This window comes from Rhamphochromis sp. 'chilingali' (assembly GCF_963969265.1).
Source record: "Rhamphochromis sp. 'chilingali' genome assembly, chromosome: 12".
NCBI classification, from domain to species: domain Eukaryota; kingdom Metazoa; phylum Chordata; class Actinopteri; order Cichliformes; family Cichlidae; genus Rhamphochromis; species Rhamphochromis sp. 'chilingali'.
Genome location: NC_137939.1, coordinates 24729634 through 24751189, shown reverse-complemented (window position 1 = coordinate 24751189; position 21556 = coordinate 24729634). Strand labels below are relative to the sequence as shown.

At 38.8% G+C, this 21556-nt stretch overlaps 1 protein-coding gene across 1 annotated transcript; it reads right to left on the bottom strand.

Annotated features, from left to right (window-relative positions):
• Positions 1 to 52: 52 nt before the first annotated feature.
• Positions 53 to 19666, bottom strand: LOC308407315 (cytosolic sulfotransferase 2-like; the record flags this gene model as incomplete). The annotated part of the gene is made up of 14 exons (XM_080898885.1): positions 19374 to 19666; positions 14463 to 14557; positions 13821 to 13959; positions 13564 to 13692; positions 13081 to 13181; positions 12349 to 12475; positions 12150 to 12247; positions 11003 to 11177; positions 10798 to 10896; positions 912 to 1012; positions 701 to 827; positions 512 to 609; positions 249 to 423; positions 53 to 165 (listed from the first exon to the last, which is right to left on the bottom strand). The coding sequence occupies exons 1-14, from the start codon at positions 19450 to 19452 to the stop codon at positions 53 to 55; spliced, it is 1656 nt and encodes a 551-aa protein (XP_080755011.1). The 5' UTR covers positions 19453 to 19666.
• Between the last annotated feature and the right edge of the window lie 1890 nt (positions 19667 to 21556).

Genomic DNA, 21556 nt, shown 5'->3' with positions numbered 1-21556 from the left:
TGCATATCTAACACAATGGCAGATATACTGTTATACTGTTCTGTATAATCACCTACAGAACAGTACGAAATTGAAGATCAGTGTTTTTCATCTTCTTCTTGTAGTCCTCATTAAACTGTTCATCCTGCTGTACAGTGAAGTGATTATTCCAGTCGCCAACCCTTCCTGAAAATAGAGAAATTAGGAGCAAAGTTAACATCTCCTCCTTCACCTTTCAGCAAACAAACTTACAGGCGAATGTACCCGACCTTTGCGCATGAAGGGGGAGATTTTTAAATCGAAGACTTCATCAGCGGAGCCATTCACCATCTTGTTGTTCTTCATGTTGTCAAATTGAACTTTTTCTGTGACTTGTTTCTTCAGCTCTGTGGTAGGAGACAATCCCAGGAATGAGCAGATGTGGACGAGTTCTTGTTCAGTATCCTGCAAAAATAAAACAAAAAAACAAACCCACAACCCCTTATTATGTGTTTATGTCCACAGCCTCACAGACAGTAACTTCAACACTCACCTCAATCAGGTCCTCATAGAACAAATACAGGATATTAGAACAGGTCTGTTTCTTCTCCCACCATCCTCTTACATGTTCGTACCAGGAGCCAAACACCACTGACAGATGCCAGAAGACAAATCATAAGTGATAAAATAACCTTTCGCATTTAATGTATTCAGTCATTCATGCTTATGGTTTGTCACTCACTTTTTCCCTCCATGAATCTCTGGAGGAAACTCTCCCAGCTGCCAGGCTCTGGCTGGACCTTGTTCATGCGATCAAAGTGGAAATAGGATACGGCACTGTCCTTGGCATTACGAGCCACATAGATTATCTAAAACCGGAAAGAAATGACAAACAAACACTGAGAAGATTGTCTCCGTGAATCGTACCAATAGCTTACTTGTGAGCCATGTACCTTGGAGTTCTGCTCCCAGAATGATTTGGGAAGGAACTGAACTGGTAGGTGTGTCTTGATAATGCGTGGAAAGCTGGTTAATTCATTCAGCACATCCACTCCTAGTAAAAGAGATCATTATGTTAGCGGAACGTCACAATGACATTGATCTATATCACCAATATTACAGTCACCAGTTACTTTGCCAAATACACTTTACTATTATTAGGTTAGAGCCTAGTTTGCCGTCAACTGTCTAATTATTCATGATACAGATTGAACGAGGTACTAGAAAGATTCCTCAGAGATTTTGGTCCATATTAATACATCCCAAAGGTGCTCTATTAGACTGAGTACTGGTGACTGTGAAGGCCTAGTCCTAGGCCTTCATGGTCAAGAAACTAGTTTTATATGATCTGAGCTTCATGACAGTAGCCATCAGAAGATGGGTAAACTTTGGACATAGACGAAAAACAACAAAAAAATACTCAGGTAAGCTTTGGTGTTAAATATGATTGGTAACCATTCCAAAGTGTTTCAAGAAAATATCCCTCACACCATTGCAGAAGAAATCAAGCGTTATGAGACCAGGTAACATTTCCACAGTCTTCTATCACCTCTTTTGGTGAGCTGTTTGAACTGTAGCCTTAGTTTCCTAAATGGAGGGATACTGTTAGGATGCCTGGGTCGTTGACCCAGGGTTTTTGAGTTTATTATATTATTTATCATTTCTAGTCTTTGGTTTCTTTGTTAGAGTTCTGTCTTATGGTTTATGTCTCTGTGTTCGCTAGTTGCTCTGTCTCCCCTGTCAGGTGTATCGCTTTGTCAAGTTCGCGTCTCTGTGTTATGTTTCCTGTTTTACTTTGAAAGTCTGTCTCATGTATATGCGTCTGGTTTTGCTTCCTTTGTCTCGTTAGGCCTGATTTGCCCCAGCTGTGTTTCCCTCCTGTTACCCATTCCCTGATTGCTCCCTCTGTGTATTTATGTGAAGGCTGCACACAGCTGTCACATAACAGATACTTGGTGTGCTCCTGTAGCACATCTGCTCCAGGGTTGGATGCGTTGTCAGGGGCGGACCTAGAAGGGTGGCATGGGGTGGCAAGTGCCACCCTAAAATGATCCCTTGCCACCCCAAGTGCCACCCCATTTTTGCATATGACAGTGTTGTTTATTAAAATAAGATGGCATTAACACTTTGAGCATAGTTACAGTCAACAGTGAATATAAATGCTAAAACTGAATACATTCCATAGTGTTCCCCCCTCCACCATTAACAAATGGATCAGCCCATAGCAGGACTTTTTTCTTGTTTTCAGTAGCAAGCATGCTTATGATTGTGCCAGAGCACATTTTGAACAACACCATGGGAATTTCGCTTTTTACACAGGTGGTTGGATGTTACACTCTGGAAATGGAAGGAAGGTGAGTGTTATTAACCCTCCATGGTCCACGGACATGCTGCACCTCCAAATCACATGACTATTTTAAGCTGACATAGCAACAAGCTGCAGCCATGCTGAGTCTCTGTTTCAGCCCAAATTGAAAGTTCGGACTTCAATGCAATGTTTTTAAATTTTAATTACAGGCCAGTAAATCCAGAGTTATGATAATATATATAAGCCACGCTTTTTTCTAAATACTGTTGTCACGTTTTTGTGTGTGTGTGTTTTAAGCGTTTTGTAAGGACAGCGCGAAAACAGTAAAGAAAGGGGAAAAGCCACCTCTTTCCTATTGGTGGAAAAATGTACCATGTCGACCAATTTAAAAAAAAAGTCAACACGTGGGATTTGGTTGTTTAGGAAGAGGGGAACGTTTTGGGAGTGACGGTAACAACAGAGCTAGCGAGTGAGAGATTTTAGATGTGGGAGATTTGTGATGTTTAGTGTGGAGTGTATACTTAGTGTGTTGTGTTCTGTTGTGTAGTCGTTTTGTTTTGTGTGTCGGTGAGGGCACTAATGAATGTCACAAAGACACATTTGTAAACACTGTCACCAAGTAGAAAACCAGCGGAGTGATACACCTCCTGTTGTCAGGCCTGCAGGTTTATCCCTGTTCTCCTCTGTCTTCTGGTGGACAAACTTATTTTTTACTGGCACACATCATTTGTGGGGCATCTTATTGTGACACCTGATTGTTCTCTCATTTTAGTTTTAGTAATATTTTTAAATGGTTCCATAAAATGAAAAAAAAAAACAGCAGGTGTATTGGCTGCATTTTTAGATAAATAGTTGTATATGTTTACAAAATGTACAATTTGTATTTGCATTTCAAGTTATAAAAATTTACTCAACATGTCTGTGGTTTTTTTTACAGTAAAAAAATACTACTAGGATTTTAAGTTCTTTGTGTGATTTCAGATCAGTAATACTAATGCAGTATGTCAGTGAAAAAACAACTAAATTCAGTTGAGCGGAAGAGATACCAAACAAGGCAAGGGGGGAAAAAAATAAAATGAAACAATCTGAGGGTGAAATACAAACGTAAACTCAAAAGGAATCAAAAAATGCCAGTTGTATTTCAGACCTCAGTGGATTAATCCAACAAATCATGAAAAATTAGGTTTCAATTTTTGTTCATGATAGTGCAGATTTCTGACATTTTGTGTAATTTAAGCTGTAACAATGTGATTGTTTTCTAACAAAAAACAGCGTAAAACTAAAGTTAGACTTGTGTTTGTAAATGAACCACCCATGTTGTGTAGCTTTCTGGATTTTATACTCATTGGGCTACATATTTATTTATTATACAGGCTGTACAGTACATAACATCAAAACTCACATGTTTTATGTAACTAAAGTGTGTAATCATGTGGGCTACAGACAATAATTAAGTTATAGACTATATTTATATGAAAAACGTGTATACTTACTGCATTTGAATCATTTGACCATATGTAACCACCTGCATATGTGTTTGGGGGGGGAAAGGCTTTGATTTTGCCACCCCATTTGATTTCTTTGCCACCCTAAGAAAATTTCTCTAAATCCGCCCCTGTGTGTTGTGTGTTCAGATACTCTCATACTCTCAGCTTGCCTCTAATGAATGGTTGTTTGAGTTACTCTTTGCCTTCCTATCTGCTCAAAGCAGAATAGTGACTCTCCCCTGACTCCTGGCAGCAACAAGGTATTTTCACCTAGAGAATTGCAGCTCACTGGATATTTTCTCTTTATTGGCTCATTCCCTGTAAACCACAGAGACAGTTTTGTGGGAAAATCCCAGTAGATCACTATTTTCTGAAATACTCTGAGATACCAGTCCATCTGGCACCAACAACAAAATCACCCCCCCCCCCCCCTTCTGATGCTTGACCACGTCTACAATCCTAAATGCATTGAGTAGCTGTGATGCAACTGACTAATTAAATATTTGAGTTAATAAACAGCTGCACAGCAGCAGCTGTACCTGATAAAGTGTCTTTATTAGAGTGTCTAGAGTTTATCAGAGTGTCTTTATTATGCCTGTCACACTGTGAGCCTTTAAAACAACTTGCCTTAGGGGTAACCAGACATTTGTATCTCCAGGAATGGCACTCGTTCATGGAGTGGGACTGAGCCTTGACGCTCAGGTGAAGTCTGGCCAAAGTACAAAAGGTCCAGGATGTAAGACACCCATGTGTTTCCTCAGGAATTAAAAAAAATTGACAGAAAAAACACAAGTACTTCCTCAAAGATGTGAACAAAATGTGTGTGTGTGTTTTTTTTTTGTTTTTGTTTTTTAAAACCTACCTGCTTTAGGGTAAGACGCTAAGACGATATCATCTGGTCTTGCTCTGAAATTCTGGACGTTTTCCCAGTTGTCAGTGAAGTAATTGGTCATGCAGACTCCATGGAAGTCAAATAGTGTAGGTCGTGATAGTGACTCCATCTTTTTTTTAAAAAAAAAAGAAAAAAGAAAAGAAAGAAAAACAGCGTTTGTTTACCATCTACAGACCAATTCAGAGCAAATTCGACAACACTTTGTTCCTTGTAGCCACATTACAGAAAACAAAGCTTACTAAGTTATTGGAAACGCCCTTTAAAAGTAAAGTATAAGGTTTGACTCAAGGACAAATAGAAAGTCTGTGTGTGTGTGTGTTTCTCTGTGTTTGGATCTATTTATTTTATTTTATTCCTTTTTTCCCATTTTCATTCCTGTAAAGTATAAATAAATATGGGTTCTGATCTTATCACACCAGAAGAATGCATGTTTGATTGATTGATTGATTGATTGATTGATTGATTGATTGATCATACTTTATTCATCCCGAGGGAAATTGGGTTAAGGCTGCCAGCCGTGCCAGCGCCATCTTACCCTTCCGACCATACATACATTACACAAACATCACATGGGTTAGACAGGTCAGAGAGGTATAACAATGGAAAATACACAACATGAGGAAAGACGAGGAGAAAAAAGAGCTCCCCCCAGACTGAGCTCCAACAGGGAGATCAGTTTGAGAACAGAAAAACAAAACACCTCAGCGCATACAAAAAGCACATGACTATCAATACACCGTAGAAACACAAGACAAGCAACAGGGACGGGTAAAGGGTAATAGAGAGCCGGTGTAGACAGCGCATTGTGCCCATCCAGGCAAAATTTAATGGTGAAAAATGAATTAAATTATCAAATTAATTAACTGAATTATTAAGTATAAGAATGCATGTTTTTCCATTTTGTAGAGAATGAGCATCCTCTACTCTGAAACGCTAGGGGGAGCTGGTCGACAGTATGCACGTCAGCCAGAAGCCTGGCTGCAGACCCCATAACCATTACCGTTAAGCCTTGATTACATACCGCACTATGGAGGCAAACTGGAAAATACCACTGGGGCCGCTTACATCGAGGGTTAATGGGAGGATTAGTACGTGCAAAGTATTTAATGGATATTTGGACTGTACCCCCGGGGGCGTCAATTTGGAACCCTTCATAAAGCCTTTTTAAAATACCTCCCTATAGCTATATTGATCCAAATATGAAACGTTTACTGTGGACTAGGACTATTTTACTAAATATACAGTGGGGCAAAAAAGTATTTAGTCAGCCACCGATTGTGCAAGTTCCCCCACCTAAAATGATGACAGAGGTCAGTAATTTGCACCAGAGGTACACTTCAACTGTGAGATACAGAATGTGGAAAAAAAATCCATGAATCCACATGGTAGGATTTGTAAAGAATTTATTCGTAAATCAGGGTGGAAAATAAGTATTTGGTCAATAACAAAAATACAACTCAATACTTTGTAACATAACCTTTGTTGGCAATAACAGAGGTCAAACGTTTACTATAGGTCTTTACCAGGTTTGCACACACAGTAGCTGGTATTTTGGCCCATTCCTCCATGCAGATCTTCTCGAGAGCAGTGATGTTTTGGGGCTGTCGCCGAGCAACACGGACTTTCAACTCCCGCCACAGATTTTCTATGGGGTTGAGGTCTGGAGACTGGCTAGGCCACTCCAGGACTTTCAAATGCTTCTTACGGAGCCACTCCTTTGTTGCCCGGGCGGTGTGTTTTGGATCATTGTCATGTTGGAAGACCCAGCCTCGTTTCATCTTCAAAGTTCTCACTGATGGAAGGAGTTTTTGGCTCAAAATCTCACGATACATGGCCCCATTCATTCTGTCCTTAACACGGATCAGTCGTCCTGTCCCCTTGGCAGAAAAACAGCCCCATAGCATGATGTTTCCACCCCCATGCTTCACAGTAGGTATGGTGTTCTTGGGATGCAACTCAGTATTCTTCTTCCTCCAAACACGACGAGTTGAGTTTATACCAAAAAGTTCTACTTTGGTTTCATCTGACCACATGACATTCTCCCAATCCTCTGCTGTATCATCCATGTGCTCTCTGGCAAACTTCAGACGGGCCTGGACATGCACTGGCTTCAGCAGCGGAACACGTCTGGCACTGCGGGATTTGATTCCCTGCCGTTGTAGTGTGTTACTGATGGTGACCTTTGTTACTTTGGTCCCAGCTCTCTGCAGGTCATTCACCAGGTCCCCCCGTGTGGTTCTGGGATCTTTGCTCACCATTCACCGTTCTCATGATCATTTTGACCCCACGGGATGAGATCTTGCGTGGAGCCCCAGATCGGGGGAGATTATCAGTGGTCTTGTATGTCTTCCATTTTCTGATGATTGCTCCCACAGTTGATTTTTTCACACCAAGCTGCTTGCCTATTGTAGATTCACTCTTCCCAGTCTGGTGCAGGTCTACAATACTTTTCCTGGTGTCCTTCGAAAGCTCTTTGGTCTTGGCCATGGCGGAGTTTGGAGTCTGACTGTTTGAGGCTGTGGACAGGTGTCTTTTATACAGATGATGAGTTCAAACAGGTGCCATTCATACAGGTAACGAGTGGGGGACAGAAAAGCTTCTTAGAGAAGACGTTACAGGTCTGTGAGAGTCAGAGATTTTCCTTGTTTGAGGTGACCAAATACTTATTTTCCACCCTAATTTACGAATAAATTCTTTACAAATCCTACCATGTGAATTCATGGATTTTTTTTTCACATTCTGTCTCTCACAGTTGAAGTGTACCTCTGGTGCAAATTACTGACCTCTGTCATCATTTTAAGTGGGGGAACTTGCACAATTGGTGGCTGACTAAATACTTTTTTGCCCCACTGTACATATGTGTGTAGAAAAGAAGACAACTTAAACTCAGTAACCATACTGCTGCAGACGTCGGGGAGGGGGTCCTTGGAGGTAGATCACCAGTAACAGCGGATCCGCGAATCTCACCTTACTCCAATAAAAGTCAGTTTTTTTCCGAGTAAAATGGTCACTGCACAGAAAGCTGCTAACTGATTGTGATCCTCAGTTCTCCATCATTGTGGCTCTTTACCAAAACAGTCAACCTCTTCTTCCAAATAAGGAGACAGAGCTGTTGTGCAGATTCCGCAGTCCAGGAAACACCGGGAGGAAGGTGCAAGGAGACTAACTTTTTTCCCTCTTTAGTCAAACTTTATTTAAAACATATAACGGTGGTCATGTCCCAGCAAACTAAATATGGGGCAAAGATATGTTTACGTGAAGTGGGACATTATTATATTATTCGTGGTGGCAGGTAGCCTACTGTAGCAGGAAACAAGATAAAATCAAACAAAGTCTGCAAGTTAAGTTTGGTATTGATCGTCATTGATCATAGACAAAGGCTTTTCACACGTTTTCTTTGATCATTTTCTAACGTGAACAGTTGGTTTAAGTTAAGTTGGTTCACCATGTTCAGCTGGATGCAGTCACGTGGGGTACTGTACTTACTTTTATGGCTGCATTTGCAACGTAGACTGGTAGGGGCAGATAATATTTAACCGAGGAAGTCTGCCTTCAGGAGATCACCAATTCGCTACTACACTTTATTCAACTGGTCAAAAGCTGGAATTCAGCTGGAAGATCCCATTTATACAGCTTGTTATCTGACCTACAAAGCCGTAGATTTCATTAGAGGATATGTGCAATATGACTGTAGATTATTCGTTAAATGAAAACAGAACTATTAATCAAAAAGTATCTAACACCTTCATTCATATTGTTTGATTTCACTGTGATTGTTTGTGTAGAAAAAGGTTATTAACATAAAATTTCAAGTGCACAACACACACATGAACATAGCGATGAAAGGCCAACACTATTATGATATGAGGTGCCAACAGTTTTATTGTTCAATTACAGAGTTTAAGGGTCACCATAAGATTTGCTTTAAGTCAAATTTAACAGACTGTAAATTATGTATTTAGCCTTATGTAATTTAGAAAAGTAAATAAGCGTTAACTCACCTGCAGTTCTCTTTATCTGTGCTCTGCTCTAATAAACAGTCCAAATTCAACTTTGTACCTGACGCACTGCAGCTTAAAGCAGATGTTCAGTGTTTCCTTTGCCTTACAGGATGTGACAGAGTTCAAAAAGTACTATGAACCATCTGCACCACTCCAGGGAAATATATTACAAGTAAGACTATTCACGATGGGAAGGACCGCAGACTATCTACTGATTCAAAATGAATTTAGCTGTTGCTCTTTTTGCAACAGAGGAGCAATGAACATTAAAACGTCTGTGAAAATATTTTGTAGCGTGAGAAAATTTGTTTTGATTATAGTGTTTAACTCCTTAACACCTGGTGTGAATAGTCATCATATCTTTTCTTGTTGCTGTTATTGCTGAGTCACAATGATTAAACTGAAATGTGATCACACTTATCAACTGAACTTTGACTATGAGAATTCTTTGACAGCATGTTCAAAACTTAATTTTAATAGTGGGGATAATCACGCCCGTTCTGTTGCACATCACACAATCAGCTGGTCGTGTTTCCTTGTTTTAACTAAATAAACTGTAAATACATCTCACTTCAGTGGCTGTGACTATTTCAAAATACATTTGTTTTCAGGAGTTACATGCACAGACTTTATAAGCAGACCACTTTAGCATTAACTACCCACCAATAACAAGTTGGATGACTACTGTCCTGTAATAAATACTAATTTCCAACAAGTAATATCAAATTGTGACTTGTGAAATCCCAGGATAGTTTTTTACCTTTTCTCAGTAAAGTGGATCATGTTTGTTTTGGTTTTCTTTCTTTTTTTCTTCGTCTAAAGGAGCTTAATTTCCACTTGACACTGACAGTGGTTTTCAGAAGTGTCCCTAAGATCACAGTCATCTACTTTCAGTGCTCTTTCAGCAGCTTGAAGATCTTAACCAAGTATTTAAATCTCTTAATGTACCGTACCACAGGTTATGAAATCCCTAAAACAGAATTGTAAAACTATTTACATGAAGTTTTCACAAAGTGGGGAACTTCTACTGACTTTAATTTTGAAATGTCTGGCCTCACTGTGGCCCTCCTCCAGTTGCCCCTTTCCTGTTTTTCAGCTGAAAGGACATCTCAGCTGAGCTTTCTTTAAAAGGAGGTCATTACTTTCCACAAACACCAGGGGGCATCGCTCTTTCACTTTTGGAGCTGAAGTGAAAGAGGAAGGCTTACATCTATTCCCTGAATCTGATGTTATTTATCTGTGTTCATAAATCTCCAACAGCATTGGCTAAAACGCAGTGCCAAATGATGCCAGAACCGGCACTGTTTCCTTGTTTCACTTCCTTGGGTTTTTGACAGATGACACACCTTCACATGTCCAGCTTCTTCAGATTTGTTAAAGACACATGGCGCACTCTCCTGAGATATAACTAGTGTTCATTTGAAGACTTGGTAGATTCAGCTAAAGAAATTGACTACATAGGTGTTTGCGTGCATAAAAGAAGAGGCTCCTAGTAACAAAGTGCCAACAGATACAATTTCTAATCGGTTCTTTAATAAGTTATCTGTACACAAAAGACTGGTTTATCCCTTGAGTTAGATGGCTTTTTAATACTTGAATAATTCACAAACACACAAACACATTCCTCAGTAGCTGATGTCCAATAAAATACTTCCAGAAAGACAACAGAACTACTGCTCAAGATCTCTTCAAAATTACAAGATGGTCTGGCTGCTTGGAAGCGAAACATAAAGAAAATAAGGGGTCACATCACTGGAAACTCATAGAATCAAAGAATCAAATTAAACACGTGGTTTAACATCGAGAGAAAGGTAATCTGCCTCACCGTGGTGGGACGGTGTGGTGAGAAAATTAAAAGGTTACAGTCTGAAACCTGCTGTGTCACGGGACTCTTATACCATAGCTACGTCTAAGGACAAAATTTCTGCTTATGAGCAAAGAGGTCACAGTGTGTTTAGAGAGAGAGAGAGAGAGAGAGAGAGATTCTTAATAAAGATTTGTTTTAATGATCTGATTTGTACACATCAGCATCACAATATAAGGAAATTGTGTTTTTTTTTTAACTTATAATTTGATTATTTGTTAAATATTTAATCACATATTACTTCTGAGGACTATATTACACCCAGCCAGGACTCTAAATTTCAAAGCGAAACTTTAAATCAGGATACTTCATCTTCTTCTTGTAGTCTTCATCAAACTGCTCATTCTGGGCCACAGTGAAGTGGTTCTTCCAGTCACCAACTTTCCCTGGAGAAAGGAAAATATTTAGAATAAATAAATAAATTTGATTAAACTAATGAAAAATGGAGCACACACTGCTATACATATAAAGAAAAAAATGTTGCAGTTGTACCTTTTCTCATGAAAGGAGAAACCTCTTGGTTCATCACTGGAACTGTGGAATAGTTGGTCATCTTGTTTTGCTTCATGCTGTCAAACGTCACACTGGTTATGACTCTTTCCTTCTCTTCAGCTGAAGCAGAAATACCAAGGAAGGAACACAGTCGGTCTATTTCCTGTCCACAGTCCTGTTCACAAAAATATTGAAAATATTTCTTACTCTTAAAAGAACCCCAACGATTGTTTTCGTCCCTCGGGTCTGTAGTTCTATATTCATCACTGTGGATTTGGTGTTTAAGAAAAGAAAAAATAAATCTGTTATTTATAGAGAGTCATTCTGAATTAAAAGAAGTCATTGGTGTCTTTGTGGAAAAGATATTTACTTGCATCCTCTTCAGGGAGTAACATGAGAAGACTGATACAGTGATGGCCCAAATATACACTTCTTTTCTACTGCTTTAATAAGTTTGATTCATGCTACTACTTGTACAGGAAATACTGTTACATCTTTTGTGTGCATTTCCACTTAACAAAAAGCTCTTATTTTCTGTCATTCACACTAATGGAAGAAACACAGCCTCAAACTTCAGACACAACTAAAACAGTTTCTTTGAAGCAGTGCATGAACGCAGTGATGGATGCACGCTTATTCAAATAGCTGGGTACTACAATAACAGGACCTTGAGGAAACTGTAGTTGTGATTTTGTGCTGTATAAATAAAATCGAATTGAAATTAAAGTGGATGCAGCTGATCTTTCAGAGTCTGTTGTAGCTCCTTGTTCTATTTTTTTGACTTTTGTCATCTAAAGATAATTTTTCTCATGTAACATCAAAAAAATGGATCATGCGGTTTTATTTAAAAGCACTCAGTGACAAATTTGTGACACGCACAAGGTGTGCCAACTAGTTTCCTGCTTCTGTTATCATCTAACTCCTTCCAGGAACAGAGTTCAGCGTGTCTCGGCTTGGCGTCTTTACAGATAGCACCTGTTGTGTTTTGTTTTTTCAAACCACTACATTTATAACTAGAAACATTATTGAAGGCTTTTAAACATATCCTCTAAGAGATATGAACAATTAAAACATGTAAATGGAAAGAGTCAAGACAATTTTAAACATGAAGAACAAATGTTACACATGTTAGCCCAACTCACCGCACCTCAATCAAATCTTCATAGAACATGTAGTGAAGATTTGAATAACTTTGTTTCTTCTCCCACCAGCTGTTCACATGGTCATACCATGATCCGAAAACCCCTGAGGCCACAGAACAATACACAAAGTAATATTAGTAAGTATACAGACAGGAAATTAGATCGCATTGTGATTCTTTTACATTAAAACTAAACTGAACTCACTCTTTCCTTCCATGAAATCCTGCAGAAAGGTGCTCCATTCTCCTGCTTCTGGCTGAGCATTGTTCATCCGATTAAAGTGGTAAAAGGACACTGCATTGTCCTTTGGATTGCGGGCCACATATACTATCTACAGAAAGAGACAACACAATAATCTCAGGGTTTCATGAATTGCAAATTTCAATGGCTTCCAGGCAAGGCAAGCAGCTGTTTGGGGCCCCAAGTCAGTGGGAGCACTCACAGGGGTGACACACTTTAAATTAAAGCAGTGGCAATTCAGCAGAGAGAGTAAGATCGATCTGACCTCCCTAACGTTCCCCCACTTCGCTCCATTCATTCCTACTACAGCTTGAATCATTAAATTTGACAAAACCTAATGACAACAATCGAAGCTATTCTTATAAAATCAAATATAAATAAAATATAATCCAAAATAACTAAATGATGCTAACTTAGCCTCAACTATGGGGGAGAGTCCCAGCAGCATCACACCATTTTTTTTTTGCTTTCTCTGACACTAAAACCCAGTTTTCTCCACTGGCAGAGTAACCTGGTGTTTCCAGCTCTTCTGGCTATGATGTGACTGAACTGAGTGTGCGACTCTTTTATTGGTGTCACATTACTTATAACATAATTTATAAAATAACAGTGATAAATGCTTAGTTGGAAGGGCGTCCTGAGTCTTTTTGCATAAATCTCCACTGCTGGCTGTGGGTGTTTGTGCATGGCTTTTACCCTGCTGCCCTGCTCCCAGAACGACTTGGGCATAAACTGGACTGGTAGATGACTCTTAATGAGACGAGGAGTGGTGGGAAGTTTGTCCGCCATTTCTGCACCTGAGTGATAAGAAGGATTAGTTTGCGATTGATAACATGCAACATTAGACTTATTTAGATAGCACAGAACAATAAAACCGATTGCCTAAAAAATTCTAAGGTGTTTCTGAGATGTTCTGATTCACCTAACACATTTACACACTAATAAAACTGCTACATTTTAGGAGCTTTTACATTTTGTAGCTTCCTTTTCAGCATTTGGCAGAGAAAGATGCATGCAAACAAACAGAATGCAACAGGTTGAACCTGTTTTCAGCACAGTTTCTAGAAACTGGTGACTTGCAATAATCCTCTGAATGAACTGAGTACACGGACATAAACTTGGTACCTAGCGCTTTTTATTCTGGCGTATTTTAAATTCAGAGTGGCAACATAGTTCAACCTATAAGCATAGGAGGTACGCAGAGCTCCAGGAAGGGCACTCGTTCATGAAGAGGGAGGGATGTCTGACGGTCTGGACCCATGTGCCCAAAATACAGAAGATCTAGCATGTAAGAGACCCACGTGGTTCCTGCAGTTGAAATGAATAAATGTTGTTAAGCTGTAAACCTATCAACTCAGACACCAACAGGAAATTGTTTATGAAAAAAATGTATTATGATTACATAAGCTACACATGATTAAATAACACATCAGTACCTGCTTTAGGGTAAGTAGCAATGACAATATCATCTGGTCTTGCTTTGAAGTTCTGTATGTTATCCCAGTTGTCAGTGAAAATCTTGGTCATGGAGACTCCATGGAAGTCATATAGTTTTGGCCGAGGTTGCATCTCCATCTGTGGAAATTACTTGCCTTTAAAATCCTATATGGGTCACATTTTTTATACATTTTTCCTGCCTACATACTGTTCATTTCTCCCATTTTTAATTTACTCCATGACATCATATGTCGTGAAATGTACAAAATAATCTATTATTACTAATTAAATCTTAGATGGGACTTGAAAACACGTGTGTGTGTGTGTGTGTGTGTGTGTGTGTGTGTGTGTGTGTGTGTGTAAATAAATACAGCATATTTATTGTTGGCAGCCAGTGTTTATGAAGCTTTGATGGTCGCTTACATGTATAAACGGAATCTCAGCAGTGACTCAGGCACTTAGTGAATGAGCTTAACATTTTCTTTGTAAAAGCTGAACTAACTTTAGCAGCATGTTAGAAAAATATATTTGTTTTCATTTACTGATATGCCAAATAAAAAGTTTTGCACATTTTAAAACGTGCACAGCTGACAGCTTGGTGTGTTTGTTCGTAAACATTACTTAAAGGACTCCACACTCACCCTGATGATTAGTATTACACTTGGGCTGGATCCGGATCTCCCAGAAGTCTGCTTGTTGCGTAACACTCGCTGTAGCACACACGCTGCACAGCGTCCTGAAATCTGCGTAGAATTACGCAGACTGTTGTACCCTTACATTCATACTGAGCCTGACAGTTCAAATATGAACACATGCACCAGTGATATAAAGTCACATGATTGGGGTTAAATAAGTTCATCCAAACTTGCCAGTAAAAATATCAAACAGGAAAAACAAGAAGTTTGATTGTTTTGTTGTGCTATGCATCCTGATACTGGTTTTCTGCCATGTTTTCGGCTCGCTGTTTTTTCTCAATCGCTGATTGGCTATAAATATTAACCAAATTTTGTATAAGGCTTGAAAAAGCAGAACAAGAGCTTTTTCTTTCCCTCCCCCCTCGCTCTCTCTCATCTCCACCAGCACCAGCGTTAATTTACTGGTGTCAAGCCAGCCTCCAATTCGAGACTTGCAGTCAAGCCAGCCTCCAGATTGTTTTACGTTCCCTGTGTATTCAAAGTATTACGGGAATGGATGTGGAAACCGGATTTCAAAATAAAAGCCAACTTCGAGTGAATTAACAGATATGTTAAGAACATAATAACATATAATTTAGGCTTTTTTTTTTTTTTTACAAACTCTAATGTTAGATCTATATGACACAGCCTTGTACCCTAATTGTGCCCTGTCACTATCAAGGCCATCTTATTTTGGATTTCAAAGTAAAAGCCCTGTGAATCTTCATTTTTGAACTACTCTTTCAATGACTTAATAATGCTCTTAAAAGCAAAAGTCGTATTTCCAAATACTATTTGAACTTTATATCAACACTTTCCAACCACAGTCTTTTTACAGTGATACCATATCAATATCAAGTCAGTCTGATTTTGCCTTTCATAGTAATGGCCCTTTGAAATTGTCCATAATTGACTTAATCTTCTAACGATTCAAAATGCTCTAAAATGAAAAATTCTTGTTTCCACAGGGTAATTCCACCTTAGATCAACAGTATACAGCCCCACAGTGATACCATATCAATATCAAGTCATTCTGATTATGCCTTCCAAAATAAAAGCCTTTTTAAATTGTCCATAATTGACCTAACTTTCAGTGATTTCAAAATGTTTTAAAATGGAAATTTCCTGTTTCCACAGGGTAATTCCACCTTAGATCAACAGTATACAGCCCCACAGTGATACCATATCAATATCAAGTCATTCTGATTATGCCTTCCAAAATAAATGCCCTTTCAAATTGAGCATATACGGCCTACTTTTTTGACGATTTCAAAATGTTCTTAAACAGAATTTTGCTGTTTCCACAGGATAATTTCACTTTAGTTCAACAGTATACAACCTCACGATGTTACCATATCAATATCAAGTCATTCTGATTTTGCTTTAAAAAATAAAAGCATTTTCAAACTGCCCATATCTGAGTTGCTCCTGGAACAATTTCAAAATGCTCTAAAATGGCACATTCCTGTTTCCACAGGGTAATTCCACTTTAGATCAACAGTATACAGCCCCACAGTGATACCATATCAATATCAAGTCATTCTGATTTTGCTCTCAAAAATAAAAGCCCTTTCAAATTGAGCATATATACGACCTACTTTTTTAATGATTTCAAAATGTTCTTAAAAAGAATTTTGCTGTTTCCACAGGATAATTCCACTTTAGGTCAACAGTATACAACCTCACGATGTTACCATATTTTATATTTTATATTTTATACGTTTATATTTTAAGTCTGTGGAAAGATGTCATGGTTGGTTTGCAAGCTGTTTTGTAATTTCTTTATTTAGAATGACATCTTTCCACAGACTTAAAATATAAACGTACTATCAATTACAACCTAGTGGCAATTTCAGCTTCCTTTTACATCATCTTTATGATTCAATTCTGTCATAATCAATTGAGTCTGATTTTGCTTTTCAAAATGAAAACCCAATATGTGTTGAAACAGCAATTTTCATTTTTAAAACATTCTGAAATAATTGAAAGAGTATATCACATATGGACAAATTCGACGGGCCATTAATTTGAAAGGCGAAATCAGACCAACATGAAATTTACATGGTTTTACTGTCGGGTTGGATACTGTTGATCTAAAGTGGAATTATCCTGTGGAAACAGCATCTTTCAATTTAAGAGCATTTTGAAATCGTTAAACGAGTAGGTCGTCTACGGGCAATTTGAAAATACTTTTATTTTGGAAGGCAAAATCAGAGTGACTTGATCTTAACATCGTATCTCTGTGGGGTTGTATACTGTTGATTTAAAGTGAAATTATTCTGTGGAAACAGAAAATTTCCTTTTTAGAGCATTCCGAAATCACTGAAAGTTAGGTAAGTTATTGGCATTTTCAACAGGCCATTATTTTGGAAGGCAAAATCAGAATGACTTGAAATTGAAGTAGTACCATGGTGTGGATGTACACTTTTGATCTAACATGGATTCATCCTGTGGAAAGAGCAAGTTTCATTTTTAGAGCGTTCTGAATTCTTTAAAAGAGTAGGTCGTATATCGGCAATTTGAAAAGTCTTTTATTTTGGAAGGCAACATCAGACTGATTTGATATTGATATGGTATCACTGTGGGGTTGGATACTATTGATCTAAAGTGGAATTATGCTGTGGAAACAGCAATTTTCCATCTTAGAGCATTTTGAATTCGCTCCAAGAGTAAGTCATATATGGGCAAATTGAAAAAGCTTTTATTTTGAAAAGCAAAATCAGACTGACTTGAAATTGACATGGTAACATCGTGAGGTTGTATACTGTTGATCTAAAGTGGAATTACCCTGTGGAAACTGAAATCTTCCTTTTTAGAGCATTCTGAAATCACTGAAAGTTAGGTAAATTATGGGCATTTTCAACAGGCCATTATTTTGGAAGGCATAATCAGAATTACTTGAAATTGATATGGTAACATCGTGAGGTTGTATACTGTTGACCTAAAGTGAAATTATCCTGTGGAAACAGCAATTTTCACTTTTAGAGCATTTTGAAATCTTTAAAAGAGTAGGTCGTATCTTGGCAATTTGAAAAGTCTTTTATTTTGGAAGGCAAAATCAGAATGACTTGATATTAATATGGTATCACTGTGGGGCTGTATACTGTTGATCTGGAGTAGAATTATCCTGTGGAAACACGAAATTTCCATTTTAGAGCATTTTGAAATCACTGAAAGTTAGGTCAATTGTGGACAATTTGAAAAGGCTTTTACTTTGGAAGGCAAAATCAGACTGACTTGATATTAATATGGTATCACTGTGGGGCTGTATACTGTTGATCTAAAGTGGAATTACCCTGTGGAAACAGGAAATTTCCATTTTAGAGCATTTTGAAATCACTGAAAGTTAGGTCAATTATGGACAATTTAAAAAGTCTTTTATTTTGGAAGGCATAATCAGAATGACTTGATATTGATATGGTATCACTGTGGGGCTGTATACTGTTGATCTAAGGTGGAATTACCCTGTGGAAACAGGAATTTTCCTTTTTAGAGCATTTTGAAATCACTGAAAGTTAGGTCAATTATGGACAATTTGAAAAGGCTTTTATTTTTGAGAGCAAAATCAGAATGACTTGATATTGATATGGTATCACTGTGGGGCTGTATACTGTTGATCTAAAGTGGAATTACCCTGTGGAAACAGGAATGTGCCATTTTAGAGCATTTTGAAATTGTTCCAGGAGCAACTCAGATATGGGCAGTTTGAAAATGCTTTTATTTTTTAAAGCAATATCAGAATGTCTTGATATTGATATGGTAACATCGTGAGGTTGTATACTGTTGAACTAAAGTGGAATTACCCTGTGGAAACAGGAAATTTCCATTTTAAAACATTTTGAAATCACTGAAAGTTAGGTCAATTATGGACAATTTAAAAAGGCTTTTATTTTGGAAGGCATAATCAGAATGACTTGATATTGATATGGTATCACTGTGGGGCTGTATACTGTTGATCTAAGGTGGAATTACCCTGTGGAAACAAGAATTTTTCATTTTAGAGCATTTTGAATCGTTAGAAGATTAAGTCAATTATGGACAATTTCAAAGGGCCATTACTATGAAAGGCAAAATCAGACTGACTTGATATTGATATGGTATCACTGTAAAAAGACTGTGGTTGGAAAGTGTTGATATAAAGTTCAAATAGTATTTGGAAATACGACTTTTGCTTTTAAGAGCATTATTAAGTCATTGAAAGAGTAGTTCAAAAATGAAGATTCACAGGGCTTTTACTTTGAAATCCAAAATAAGATGGCCTTGATAGTGACAGGGCACAATTAGGGTACAAGGCTGTGTCATATAGATCTAACATTAGAGTTTGTAAAAAAAAAAAAGCCTAAATTATATGTTATTATGTTCTTAACATATCTGTTAATTCACTCGAAGTTGGCTTTTATTTTGAAATCCGGTTTCCACATCCATTCCCGTAATACTTTGAATACACAGGGAACGTAAAACAAACTGGAGGCTGGCTTGACTGCAAGTCTCGAATTGGAGGCTGGCTTGACACAAGTGTTAATTTGCAGCTGCTGTTGCAGTGCTGGTTATTGTTACTTGGATCCGGATATCTTGTTTATGGTTTTGGTTCTTTTTGTTTAATTTTGCTAATAGTAGTTTGGGGATTAATGTAGAATCCCGATCGCCAAGTGTCTGGTTGGTTGATGATCTTTCCCTTTTGTTTGTTTATGCCCCAGCCTCCCATCTCGGTCTTTTTATGTAATTATTTTTCTACTATTAAATATTTGTTGAACTATAAAAGCGCGCTGGCATCTCATATGTTAGGTCCCCCTGAGCCATGGCTTCAGGGATCATAACATGTTGCACGAAAGATAAAATACAATAATGACTGGGATAAAATGTAAATATATATATCACCAATCAACACAGCCACGAGGGGGCCACAAGCCAGAGTACTCCCAGTGCCGGTGTTCCCCGTCACAAATTGCACCCCCATCTTCGGTCGGGAAGGGCATCCGGCGTAAAACCTTTGCCAAATCAAACATGATGATCATCAATTATGAGATTTCCATACCGGATCGGTCGGGCCCAGGTTAACGACGACCACTTCCAGTGGTGTTGGTTACCAGGGTGCCGGCGGAAGCTATGTTACTATTGACCGAAGACAAAGGAAGAGCAGAGGGGGAAGGCGTGTTCAGAGGCAGCGAGAGAAAGAGAGGCAGGAATGCGGAGATGAAAGTAGGGACTTTAAATGTCGGGACTATAACTGGTTAAGGAAGAGAGCTGGATGATGTGATGGAGAGAAGGAAGGTAGATACTGTGTGCACAGGAGACCAGATGGAATCAAGGCGAGGAGCACTGGAGGTGGATTCAAGCTGCTCTACCATGGTGTAGATAGGAAGAGAAATGGAGTAGGAGTAATGTTGAAGGAAGAGTACATGAATAGTGTTGCAGAGGAGAAGAAGAAAGTGTCAGACAGGATCATAAGTTTGAAGCTGGAAATTGAAGGCATGATGTTGAATGTTGTCAATGTGTATGCCTCACAGGCTGGATGATAGAAGAGAAAGAGGAATTCTGGAGTACGCTGGATGACTAAGCTTGATAACTGGAGCAGACGTCAATGGATATGTAAGTGAAGAGAGCAGGGGTAAAGAGAATGACAGATGGTGGCGGATATTGTGAAAAGGAAGGAAATGGCTATGGTAAACACATATTTCAGGAAGAGGGAGGGACACGGGATAACATATAAGAGTGGACACAGACTATATCGTAAGCATAAGGTGAAATCTGAAAGAGAAAGCTGTCTGCAAGGTGGTGACAAGGATAATGTAGCTAGGCAGTACTGGATATGGAAATTAAGATAAGGAAGCAAGTGAAGGTCAGAGGCAAGGGTGTTGAAGAAGAAGGAATGTTGTGCAGAGTTCAGGGAGGAGTTGAGACAGGCTCTGGGTAGTAGAGAAGAGTTATCACATAACTGGGAAAGGACAGCTGAAGTTTTAAGGACAGAAGAAAGAAGGCAAGGACACTTGGTGGAGGAATGAAGACGTTCAGGAAAGTATTCAAAGGTAGAGTTTAATGAAGCAAAAATGGGGTAAGTATAGAGATGAAGAAAGTAGTCAGGAGTACTGGGAGGCTAAGTGTATGGTTAAGGTGAGAAAAGGGGGAGAGAGGTGACAAAGGAAAAGAAAGAGGCCTGTAGCGAGCTGTAAGTGAGACTGGACAGGCAAAGAGATTGAACTGGAAAGGATGTGCAGCGGGTTAGGTTGATTAAGGATAGAGATGGAAATGTACTACTGAGTTAAGCTAGTGTGCTGAGAAGATGGAAGGAGGATTTTGAGGAGCTTCCAAAGGATAAGTCAGGAGGAAGTGAGGGCAGCACTGAAAAAGAATGAAAAGTGGAAAGGCAGGTGGTCCAGATGACATACCTGTGGAGGTGTGGAGAAGTCTAGGACCTTTTAATCAGATTGTTTAACAAATATCTTGGAGAATGAGAGTCACTTGAGGAATGGAGCAGAAGTGTACGTTACCACTTTTAAAGCACAAAGGTGATGTGCAGAGCTGTAGTAACTACAGAGAGATAAAGTTAATGAGTCATAGCATTAAGATATGTGAAATAACTGTGAATCTAAGTCAAGAACAAAGGAGATGATCAATGAGCAGCTATATGGCTTCATGCTGAGACAGAGCACTGCAGATGTTTCTCTTGAGGGTGTTGATAGAGAAGTGTAGAAAAACATGCAGAAGGACTTTCACTGTGTCTTTATGGATCTGGAGACAGCATTTAATATGGTGCCAAGAGAGGAACTGTGGTACTAAATGAGAAAGTCAGGAGTGACAGAGAAGTATGTGACATTTATGAGGACATTGAGATAGTAGTGAGCAGTGGAGCTGGAGTGACAGTTAGGATTAAGGCAGGGGTGGGATTACATCAGGGATCACCTCTCAGTCCCTTCTTGTTTGTAGTGGTCATGGGACTGAAAGCTGAACTGCTGACAGATGAGGTTAGATGTGAGTCTTCATGGACTATGATATGATCTGTAGGGAGAATAGGGAGGAGGTAGAAGAGAGCCTGGGGGAGGTGGAGGTATGCTCTGGAGAGA